Source organism: Coregonus clupeaformis, unplaced genomic scaffold (assembly GCF_020615455.1).
Source record: "Coregonus clupeaformis isolate EN_2021a unplaced genomic scaffold, ASM2061545v1 scaf1246, whole genome shotgun sequence".
In the NCBI taxonomy this organism is placed as follows: Eukaryota; Metazoa; Chordata; class Actinopteri; order Salmoniformes; family Salmonidae; genus Coregonus; species Coregonus clupeaformis.
The window spans coordinates 19,581-31,734 of record NW_025534700.1 but is presented as its reverse complement, the minus strand read 5'-3'; the positions used below and the strand labels follow the sequence as shown (position 1 = coordinate 31,734).

The window sequence follows — 12,154 nt, the reverse complement described above, 5'->3', positions numbered from 1 at the left end:
TCTCTCTCTCTCTCTCTCTCTCTCACTCACACTCTCTCTCTCTCTCACTCACTCACTCACTCACTCAGTCACTCTTGCGAAATGACACAAAGTAACAAAGTCGGAGGGAAACAAAGTAGCCTCTCACTCGCTGCCTGTGGGTGGGAACCGGCTTAGGGCTGTCTGTCTTTCTGTCCCTCGCTCCAATTGGATAAGGCCACACCAGCCCGGTGGCCAATCGTTGCCTCTTGTGGCGAGGTATAAGTACGGCTCTCGAAGTGGCGAGCGGCTCATTCAGACTTTCTGTGACTTTCTCAAGCTACCAAAATGAGCGGAAGAGGCAAAACCGGAGGCAAGGCCAGGGCGAAGGCAAAGACCCGTTCATCCCGTGCTGGGCTCCAGTTCCCCGTGGGCCGTGTGCACAGGCTGCTGCGCAAAGGCAACTACGCCGAGCGTGTGGGCGCTGGCGCACCAGTCTACCTGGCCGCCGTGCTCGAGTACCTGACTGCTGAGATCCTGGAGTTGGCCGGCAACGCTGCCCGTGACAACAAGAAGACTCGTATCATCCCCCGTCACCTGCAGCTGGCCGTCCGTAACGACGAGGAGCTAAACAAACTGCTCGGCGGTGTGACCATCGCTCAGGGTGGTGTGCTGCCCAACATCCAGGCAGTGCTACTCCCCAAGAAGACCGAGAAGGCAGTCAAATCCAAGTAAATTCGCTACTGCGACTTCAACTTGACTACTCAACCCCCAAAGGCTCTTTTAAGAGCCAACCACCTAGCTCTCCAAAAGCGCAAAGTACCTTTCTATGACCTCCACACATTGAGTGGGTGTATACACAACTATTTCGACATTCTGTGCCCACATGAGGCCTTGCATGAACAACAACACCTACTAGGCCTCGTTTGCTATAGCAGGCTAGCATTAGATTACAACGTGCCTATAAGATGTCACTCTTGACTTTGGCGACTATTGTTGTCCTATTGCGCGTAAAGGGCCGGCGGCGTCCTATTGCGCGTAAAGGGCCGGCGGCGTCCTATTGCGCGTAAAGGGCCGGCGGCGTCCTATTGCGCGTAAAGGGCCGGCGGCGTCTATTGCGCGTAAAGGGCCGGCGGCGTCCTATTGCGTGTAAAGGGCGGCGGCGTCCCTTTTTTGCGCGTAAAGGGCGGCGGCGTCCTATTGCGCGTAAAGGGTCGGCGGCGTCCTATTGCGCGTAAAGGGCCGCGGCGTCCTATTGCGCGTAAAGGGCCGGCGGCGTCCTAGTGCGCGTAAAGGTCCGGGCGGCGTACTATTGCGCATAAAGGGCGGCGGCGTCTATTACGCGTAAAGGGCCGGCGCGTCCTATTGCGCGTAAAGGGCCGGGCGGCGTCCTATTGCGCAGCGTAAAGGGCCGGCGGCGTCCTATTGCGCGTAAAGGGCGGCGGCGTCCTATTGCGCGTAAAGGGCCGGCGGCGTCCTATTGCGCGTAAAGGGCGGCGGCGTCCTATTGCGCGTAAAGGGCGGCGGCGTCCTATTGCGCGTAAAGGGCGGCGGCGTCCTATTGCGCGTAAAGGGCCGGCGGCGTCTATTGCGCGTAAAGGGCCGGCGGCGTCCTATTGCGCGTGAAGGGCCGGCGGCGTCCTATTGCGCGTAAAGGGCCGGCGCGTCCTATTGCGCGTAAAGGGCCGCGGCGTCCCTATTGCGCGTAAAGGGCCGGCGGCGTCCTATTGCGCGTAAAGGGCCGGCGGCGTCCTATTGCGCGTAAAGGGCCGGCGGCGTCCTATTGCGCGTAAAGGGCCGGCGGCATCCTATTGCGCATAAAGGGCCGGCGGCGTCCTATTGCGCATAAAGGGCCGGCGGCGTCCTATTGCGCATAAAGGGCCGGCGGCGTCCTATTGCGCATAAGGGCCGGCGGCGTCCCTATGCGCATAAAGGCCCGGCGGCGTCCTATTGCGCGTAAAGGGCGGCGGCGTCCCTATTGCGCGTAAAGGGCCGGCGCGTCCCTATTGCGCGTAAAGGGCCGGGCGGCGTCCTATTGCGCGTAAAGGGCGGCGGCGTCCTATTGCGCGTAAAGGGCCGGCGTCCTATTGCGCGTAAAGGGCGGCGGCGTCCTATTGCGCGTAAAGGGTCGGCGGCGTCCCTATTGCGCGTAAAGGGCCGGCGGCGTCCTATTGCGCATAAAGGGCCGGCGGCGTCCTATTGCGCATAAAGGGCCGGCGGCGTCCATTGCGCATAAAGGGCCGGCGGCGTCCTATTGCGCATAAGGGCCGCGGCGTCCTATTGCGCATAAAGGGCCGGCGGCGTCCCTATTGCGCATAAAGGGCGCGGCGTCCTATTGCGCATAAAGGGCCGTCGGCGTCTATTGCGCATAAAGGGCCGGCGGCGTCCCTATTGCGCATAAGGGCCGGCGGCGTCTATTGCGCATAAAGGGCGCGGCGTCCTATTGCGCATAAAGGGCCGCGGCGTCCTATTGCGCATAAAGGGCGCGGCGTCTATTGCGCATAAAGGGCAGCGGCGTCCTATTGCGCATAAAGGGCCGGCGGCGTCCTATTGCGCGTAAAGGGCCGGCGGCGTCCTATTGCGCATAAGGGCCGGCGGCGTCCTATTGCGCATAAAGGGCCGGCGGCGTCCTATTGCGCATAAAGGGCCGGCGGCGTCCTATTGCGCATAAAGGGCCGGCGGCGTCCTATTGCGATAAGGGCCGGCGGCGTCCTATTGCGCGTAGAAGGCCCGCGGCGTCCTATTGCGCGTAAAGGGCCGCGGCGTCCTATTGCGCGTAAAGGGCGGCGGCGTCCTATTGCGCGTAAAGGGCCGCGGCGTCTCATTGCGCGTAAAGGGCCGTCGGCGTCCTATATAGCGCGTAAAGGGCCGCGGCGTCCTATTGCGCGTAAAGGGCGCGGCGTCCTATTGCGCGTAAAGGGTCGGCGGCGTCCCTATTGCGCGTAAAGGTCTGGCGGCGTCCCTATTGCGCGTAAAGGGCCGGCGCGTCCTATTGCGCATAAAGGGCGGCGGCGTCCTATTGCGCATAAAGGGCCGCGGCGTCCTATTGCGCATAAAGGCCGCGGCGTCCTATTGCGCATAAGGGCCGGCGGCGTCCTATTGCGCATAAGGGCCGGCGGCGTCCTATTGCGCATAAAGGGCTGGCGGCGTCTATTGCGCATAAAGGGGCGCGGCGTCTATTACGCATAAAGGGCCGCGGCGTCCCTATTGCGCATAAAGGGCCGGCGGCGTCCTATTGCGCATAAGGGCCGGCGGGCGTCCTATTGCGCATAAGGGCGGCGGCGTCCTATTGCGCATAAAGGGCGGCGCGTCCTATTGCGCATAAAGGGCCGGCGGCGTCCTATTGCGCATAAAGGGCCGGCGGCGTCCTATTGCGCGTAAAGGGCCGGGCGGCGTCCTATTGCGCGTAAAGGGCCGCGGCGTCCTGTGCGCATAAGGGCCGCGGCGTCCTATTATGCGTAAAGGGCGGCGGCGTCCTATTGCGCATAAAGGGCCGCGGCATCCTATTGCGCATAAAGGGCCGGCGGCGTCCTATTGCGCGTAGAAGGGCAGCGGCGTCCTATTGCGCGTAAAGGGCCGGCGGCGTCTATTGCGCATAAAGGGCGGCGGCATCCTATTGCGCATAAAGGGCCGGCGTCCATTGCTGGCGTAAAGGTCCGCGGCATACTATTGCGCATAAAGGGCCGGGCGGCGTCCTATTGCGCATAAAGGGCGGCGGCGTCCTATTGCGAGTAAAGGGCGGCGGCATCCTATTGCGCGTAAAGGGCGGCGGCGTCCTATTGCGCGTAAAGGGCGGCGCGTCCTATTGCGCGTAAAGGGCCGGCGGCGTCCTATTGCGCGTAAAGGGCGGTGGCGTCCTATTGCGCGTAAAGGTCCGGCGGCATACTATTGCGCATAAAGGGCCGGCGGCGTCCTATTGCGCGTAAAGGGCCGGCGGCGTCCTATTGCGCGTAAAGGGCCGGCGGCGTCCTATTGCGCGTAAAGGGCCGGCGGCGTCCTATTGCGCGTAAAGGGCCGGCGGCGTCCTATTGCGCGTAAAGGGCGGCGGCGTCCTATTGCGCGTAAAGGGCCGGCGGCGTCCTATTGCGCGTAAAGGGCCGGCGGCGTCCTATTGCGCGTAAAGGTCCGGCGGCGTCCTATTGCACATAAAGGGCCGGCGGCGTCCTATTGCGCATAAAGGGCCGGCGGCGTCCTATTGCGCGCGCGCACCGGGAGTTTGAATTTTGGAGAGGCCGCGCCTCCCGTCCAATGGCCAACGGAGGAGGCCTGCGCGAAGGGCCAATCGGGGTGGTGGGGAGATGGTGTCCAATCAGCAGGCCCCACTGCCGGCTATATAAACTTCACTTAGGCATTTCGAGGCTATACTCCCGACTGTCAGAGAAGCGCCATGGCCAGAACCAAGCAAACCGCTCGCAAATCCACCGGTGGCAAAGCCCCCAGGAAGCAGCTTGCCACTAAGGCTGCTCGCAAGAGTGCCCCGGCCACCGGCGGTGTGAAGAAGCCTCACCGTTACAGGCCCGGCACCGTGGCTCTGAGAGAGATCCGTCGTTACCAGAAGTCCACTGAGCTGCTCATCCGCAAGCTGCCCTTCCAGCGCCTGGTGCGAGAAATCGCCCAGGACTTCAAGACCGACCTGCGCTTCCAGAGCTCCGCCGTGATGGCCCTGCAGGAGGCTAGCGAGGCTTACCTGGTCGGCCTGTTCGAGGACACCAACCTGTGCGCCATCCACGCCAAGCGGGTGACCATCATGCCCAAGGACATCCAGCTGGCCCGCCGTATTCGCGGAGAGCGCGCATAAATGAGGATGACCTGAACTCCAAAAATCCCCCAAAGGCTCTTTTAAGAGCCACCTCCATATTTCCATCAAAAGGCACAATTGTTCCATGTATACACGCACCTCTACATTACCTACCATGTATGTTGTTCACTAACACGTCTAAAAGCTACGTATTGCACCTTTTCGTTGCCTGAAGTCTAGCTTCAATGTGTGTGTGTGTGTGTGTATATATATATATATACAACCATATATACAACCGTCTGGCATCATCCAATTCCTTTGGACTATAGTAGCACAGTAAAATGCTTTACAAAGGAGGGGGAAAAGAAACGAGTGATAATATAGGCCGAATAGTTACAAGAATTGTGTTCAGATGAATAATTGACACTATTAGTTGTGTGTCATTAGTTGCCTTGAATGCAGTCCATAAGAAACATTGCATGCCAACTTACTTTGAAAGTCCCATGTTGCAGTGCTGCTGAGAGACTCATGCAGAGGCCCAAACTTTACAGTGGAGCACGGAGGCCATCTTGTGGTTACATTTGGGTACTGCACACCATGGTTATTTGCTCTTTAGAGAGAGCATATAACAGAGGCGCTTTCTGTGCCACTGGCCTCAATCAGGTCGGCCAAACGCAGATAATAGCGCACCGCGCACCGGTGCTGAAGTCATTAATTCACTTGAACTCAACTAGCGAACACACCATGTCTGGAAGAGGCAAAGGCGGCAAGGGACTCGGAAAAGGAGGCGCCAAGCGTCACCGCAAAGTTCTCCGTGATAACATCCAGGGAATCACCAAACCCGCTATCCGCCGTCTGGCTCGCCGCGGCGGCGTGAAGCGTATTTCCGGTCTGATCTACGAGGAGACCCGCGGTGTCCTGAAGGTGTTCCTGGAGAACGTGATCCGTGACGCAGTCACCTACACCGAGCACGCCAAGAGGAAGACCGTTACCGCCATGGGCGTGGTTTACGCTCTGAAACGTCAGGGACGCACCCTGTACGGTTTCGGCGGTTAAACGCACTCTCTTCGGAACCTCAACACCCCGACTCGAACCCAAAGGCTCTTTTAAGAGCTACCCACATCCGCTTCAAAAGGGCCCATTCCATATAGTGTTTTTTTTTTCTTCAGTATGCTATTTAGTAGGAAAGTATGAGCCACTTCGAGTGGACAGGGAGTATTAATTAGAGGATTCTAATGTCCCTTCCAGTTCTATATCGTGGAGCTCCGCCCCATAGGGGAGCTCTGCTCCTATTGGTTTACCCTCTGCCCTAGGGCAGAATAGCCTGAAGCAAAATTATGCACACACCTACAGCCAATGGGAGTACAGGTGTCCCTATATAAGGAACCCCGTTCCCTCAATCTGCCTCCCATTATCTTCAGCGACTGGACTAGAGAAGAAGCCTTCGAAGACTCAGGAAGATCTCGTCGTTGATATCCAGCCATCAACGTCTTCCTAAAATGAGCGCACCAAAGTTTCCACCCCCAAAGGCCCTTTTCAGGGCCCTCTGTCGATGCACTTCCATGGCCACTGCGGACCCCCACGACCTATGTTTCGTGTGCTTGGGACCGCAGCACGCCAAGGACGGTCTCGACAACCCTCCTAATTGCGCCTCCTGCGCCCTTCTTCCTGTGAAGGAGAGGAAGCAGCGCTGGGCGTTCTTTAGAGAGGACGTCCCTCTGGAGGATGCTCTGTCCACACTCGCCTCCGCTTCGGAGATATCTGAGGACAGTGCAGAATCAGAGGATGACAAGGAGGGCGCCGAGAGGGATATCCCAGTGGGACAATCCCATACTCTGGCACCTGCCTTCAAGACCCCCTTTCCATCGGAGAGCGTGAGGTCTGAGGGATCCTTGTGCGATGACGACATGGGCTCTGTTAGGTCAGAAGCCCTGTCCTTCGCGGCAGCCTCTCTGCGTTCCGACTTTCCGGAACTCATTGAGAGGGCGACCACCCGACTGGAGATTGCACTGCCCCCAGCTCCCCTCCCTATGGAGGTGGACCTGATGGAGGGCGGCCCTTACTCTAAGCCAAGGAGAGCAGCTGAGCCAATGGCTCCAGCCTTGCCCTCCCTTGGCAAATATGTCGAGGGCTCGTGGGGGACACCCCTGGCGGCGCGTTCGCCGGCCAGGGCATACACCCCATTCACCAGAGTGAACGGCTATGAGTGGGCAGCTAGGGGAATCCCCAGGCTCGAAGGCGCCATGACGGCGTTCCTAGTGCCGGGTTCGAGTCCCTGGGCCGCCTCCAAGAAGGCCACTCTGCCAGCGCAGAAGGATAGGTTCACAGCCACTTTGGCTGAGAAATCCTTCACGCTGGGAGCCCAGAGCGTAGCGGCGGCTAACAACATCGCCCTCCTCGCGGCCTCCCTATCCCGTCTTACGACAGGAAGGTCTGAGTTGACCAGCGAGGAGGTGGAGGAGGCCTCCAAGATTTCTGGAGCCATCCTCCACCTGACGCAGGCGGTAGCCATTTGTGCGGGCAGGACCATGGCCACTTCGGTGGTCACGGAAAGGCACCTCTGGCTGTCTATGACAGCCATGAAGGAGACCGATAGAGCTTCATTGCTCAACGCCCCCGTCTCCAGCGAGGGCCTATTTGGCCTCGCCGTGAAGGACGCTACAGAACGTATCGCCAAGCTGGACGAGGAGAGGAGGCACCTGGCTAAACATCTGCCGCTGGCGATGAAGGCCAGCAGAGCCCCGACAGTTCCGTCCACCTCAAACGCCCCCAGCAAGGCAGGGAGGCGACGGGCCAGGCGACAGGCGCCCACCACAGGCGGCAGGAGAGCGGGCTCGGCCCCTCCAGCAGCGACGGTGGCAGCAGCGGTTCCGCCGGCCAGAGAGGTTGTCACGAAGCCGGCCTGGCAGCACCAGAAGGTCTCCCAGAAGAGGCGGCACTTGTGACGAGGCGAGGGGGAGAGAACGGGAGATGGCCCGGCGTACGACGCTCTAGAGCCTACTGTTCCCCCCCACCCCACTGTTCAGGGCGTGGAGGGCGTTTTATTTTATGTGAATAAAGAGCGGAGTCTCACTGACATTGTCAATGAAAGACATTTATTCCATAAGGTACAGAACACTTCACGTTCTATGGTATCCCCCCACCATCCTGAGTGTAGCTCAACCCACCTAGAGTGCGTTGCTGAGCGCGCTCAGGAGAGAAAAGGGAAGAGGTAGCAAGGCGCAGCCTTAGCTCACCTAATAAAGATCTCTTACTACAGACTCCTAGGAGCTCTGTAGTAAAGGTCTCACATAGCAGGCAGCTGTCTATGTCCCAATGTGATATGAAGGCGCAGCCGCTAGCCGGGAAGAACGCCTTGCTGCAGGCTAATGCCTCAGCCGGCGCAGTTCAGACCCGTGCGACGTTCACGGAGAGCGGGAATACCAGAGTTACAAGTGTAACCAAGGTATGGACGCCTCCGGTCTATCATGAACGTATCAATGTCCATGGCTCTGAGCGCAGCCCACCACTCACTGAGTGTGTTGTTGAGCAGCCGCATGAGACCAGTAAAGAGGTATTATGGCACCACCGTGTGGTACCAGTCAGAGATCACACCTTTCAGACTCAGATGAGTGCTGTAATGGATGGGTCTCATGGCAAGCGGCAGTCTCAGTCAGACAATGACGTGATGACGCAATCGCTATCCGGGGAGAGCGCGCCGTCTCAGGTTAATGCCTCAGCCAGCGCAGTTCAGAACCGTGCTGCGTTCACGGAGGGCCGGATTACTGGAGTTACAGGCGTAACTAACGTATTTAGGCCTCCGACTCACACAGAACCAGCTGATGTTTCCTCTCCCTTTCGAGGGGGGCCCACCCTGGGCTATTCCACCAACTCAGTGCTGGGGAATAGCGGCGGCGAGGGCCATAGAGGAATACAGGTCCTTCCTACTGGACGTACCACAGCTTCGTACACGTCCGCTTTCTCTGCATTGCTGGCAGTGGCAACGAAGCTGTACCCTCTCACGCTGGCTAGAACAGACGTTAGAGAAGGGTTATGCCCTCCAATTCCACCGGACCCCACCCCCGTTTCGGGGAGTGGTGGAAACGGTGATGAAAACGCCGGACAAAGTAGCCGCTCTGATGTCAGAGATCACGGAACTTTTGGCGAAGGAGGCGGTCACAGTAGTTCCCCGAGAGCAAAGGAACAAAGGGCTCTATTCGCCTTATTTCCTAGTGCCCAAAAAGACGGGGGGAGTGAGGCCGATTTTGGATTTACGCATTCTAAACGAAAGCATAACCAAACGGCCCTTCCGAATGCTGACGACAAAACGTCTACTGGAATGTGTCCAGAAGGGAGACTTTTGTACAAGCATAGACCTAAAGGACGCGTACTTTCATGTGCCGATTCAATCTCGCCACAGAAAGTTTCTGCGGTTCGCCTTTCAAGGGGTGGCGTACGAGTTCACGAGGATGCCGTTTGGGTACGCCCTGGCACCTCGAACTTTTTCCAAATGTGTGGAGGCGGCATTGGAACCGCTGCGTCGTCAAGGGATAAGGATATTAGCCTACCTAGACGACCTGCTGGTTCTCGCCCCGTCAGCAGAGCTGGCGTTCACGCACACGACACAGACAGTGATTCATCTCACGCGTCTGGGGTTCGCTGTGAATTGGAAAAAGAGCGCACCCTGGCCCAGTCATCAGATAGTCTACCTGGGACTACAGCTAGACACTGTAATGATGAGGGCGCGAATTTCGGACCCTCGAAGGGCAGCATTGGTACTAGCCCTGAGGAAGTGTCGTCCGAATCACACAGTAACGGCGCTATCGATCATGTCACTTTTGGGTCTCATGTCGGCAGCCCACTCTGTGGTACCGCTGGGGCTTCTGCACATGCGCAGAACACAGCGGTGGTTCGCCCAACTAAGACTAGACCCAGTGCGTCAACGTCATCGGTTGGTGGTGGTTCCTCTCTCGCTAAGAGCAGACCTGGACTATTGGAGGAACCCGTGCGTTCTCACGCACGGAGTCCCGATGGGCAAGGTGTCATCCTACATTCCAGTGTATACAGATGCCTGTCTAACTGGATGGGGAGGGACATGTCAGTCTCAAGCGATAGGTGGTGCATGGCCTCAATCAGGTCGGCACATAAACCTCTTGGAGTTGGAAACGGTTCGACTGGTTTTGAACCACTTCGCGTCTACCCTTCGGGGGTCGCGATGTGTTGGTTTGGTCAGACAACCGGACCACAGTAGCTCACATAAATCGCCAGGGAGGGGTCAGGTCTCCTGCCCTCCACAGGGCGGCAGAGGAATTGTGGCTGTGGGCTCACAAGCACCTTCGCTCGTTGAGAGCAGCGCACATTCCGGGCTACTTGAACGTAGGGGCAGATCTCATGTCAAGAGGGGTCCTCGAGACGGCGAGTGGTGTCTGCACCCAGACATTGTTCTCCAAATTTGGAAACAATTCGGGAGAGCCGAGGTGGATCTGTTCGCGTCACGTGTGAACGCGCAGTGTCCCCTATGGTTCTCCCTGAGACAACAGGACGAGCCGCCATTGGGAAGAGACGCGTTCGCGCACTGCCCGTGGCCGAAAGTTCTCCTGTATGCATTCCCTCCGCTGTCTTGCATTCTCCCACTGCTAGCCAGGGTGAGATCAGAGGAGCTAACAGTGATACTGATAGCGCCCGATCGCCCGGGGGCTCCGTGGTTTGCAGAGATGAGTCAGATGTTGATTGTGCCACCTTGGACAATTCCACATCGACGAGACGCGTTGAGCCAGGCGGGAGGCTCGATAGGGCAGTGGCCCATAATCGGCCAACCACTGAAGGCTTGGTTCCTGAACGGGACAGGTTGAGGCGCCGTGGGTTATCTGATGCAGTGATCAGAACCATACAGAGCGCTAGGGCCAGTTCCACTTCCAGGGTATACACAAGCAGATGGAATGTTTTCTCACAGTGGTGTAACACACAGGACGTAGACCCCATGAGCTGTCAGGTAGAGAGTGTGCTCTCATTCCTGCAGTCTATGTTTGATAAGCAGAAATCGGCCGCCACCATTCGAGTGTTTGCAGCGGCAATTTCAGCTGGTCATGAGGGGTTTAACGGGAAAAACCTGTTCAGTCACCCATTAGTGAAACGTTTCTTATTGGGAACGCGAAGGCTTAGGCCAAGGCCTAGAGCTACGCTGCCCCGATGGGATTTGGCCTTGGTTCTCGAAGCGCTATGTAAGTCGCCGTTCGAGCCATTGAATCAAATACCCCTCAAAATGCTGTCTATCAAGACGGCGCTGTTGCTCGCCTTGACTACCGCTAAGCGGGTCAGTGATTTGAGTGCACTGTCGACGAGACCCGACTGCCTTGCCATTAATGCCGATTTGAGCAGAGCGGTGTTACGTCCCAACCCGGCATTTGTGCCGAAGGTTATTAACAGTGCATATAGATCACAGACCGTGGAATTGTGGGCTTTTTATCCCCCTCCCCATGGGGAGAGGAGTGAGAAAAAGCTTCATTGCTTGTGCCCAGTACGCGCTTTGGCGTGTTACGTTGAGCGCACAGCAGCGATTAGGTCATCGCCTCAGCTGTTTGTGTGTCACGGTGCGACTGCATTGGGTAGACCACTTTCAAAACAGCGATTGTCTCATTGGCTTTGTGAAGGCATTGAGACGGCGTACGAGGCGGCGGGGCAACAACCGCCTCAGGGTATTAAAGCGCACTCCACTCGTGGAGTAGCAGCTTCTACTGCCCTCTTCAGAGGTACAGAGGTAGTGGATATTTGTAGAGCGGCGTCTTGGTCGACACCGTCTCCTTTTATCCGTTTCTATCTGTTGGATATGTCTTCTAATTCTTTGGCTCGATCTGTACTCAGCGTGGCTGAAGGGAGATCTTGAGAAAGAAACAGAGAAAGAAAGCAGGATTGTGACCATGTTCATAAATCCGCTTTTATTAGAAGAAACATATTATGGCACGTTTTTTCCAACTCTTTAGCTCGGTCGGCATTCAGCAGAGCTGAAGGGCGATTTTGAGCTAAAAGGAGAGGACAGGGCAGGACCTTGGACAGGTTCCAATCAGGTCCGCCTTGGTTAGGAAAACGTGTTCTATATCGTGGAGCTCCGCCCCATAGGGGAGCTCTGCTCCTATTGGTTTACCCTCTGCCCTAGGGCAGAACAGCCTGAAGCAAAATTATGCACACACCTACAGCCAATGGGAGTACAGGTGTCCCTATATAAGGAACCCCGTTCCCTCAATCTGCCTCCCATTATCTTCAGCGACTGGACTAGAATTGAAGAAGCCATAGAAGACTCAGGAAGATCTCGTCGTTGATATCCAGCCATCAACGTCTTCCTACAATGAGCACACCAAGCTTATCCATAGGGTAAGTATTTAACAAAAGCTCTTTTCAGAGCGCTGTGTCGCTGTTCCCCTTGGCGGCTGTCGACCCCCCGACATTGTTTCGTGGGTTGAGGGACACAGCACGCCAGGGACA

At 57.3% G+C, this 12,154-nt stretch overlaps 1 protein-coding gene across 1 annotated transcript; it reads left to right on the top strand.

Moving 5' to 3' along the window:
• The first annotated feature begins 306 nt into the window (after positions 1-306).
• On the top strand, positions 307-708 carry LOC121562316 (histone H2A-like). Its single transcript, XM_041874615.2, has one exon. It carries the CDS (start codon positions 307-309, stop codon positions 691-693), a length of 387 nt encoding a protein of 128 aa, XP_041730549.1. The 3' UTR covers positions 694-708.
• Positions 709-12,154: the final 11,446 nt, after the last annotated feature.

Bases quoted from the DNA above. Each gene is read 5' to 3' on its own strand.
- LOC121562316 (XM_041874615.2), top strand. From the start codon at position 307: ATGAGCGGAAGAGGCAAAACCGGAGGCAAGGCCAGGGCGAAGGCAAAG.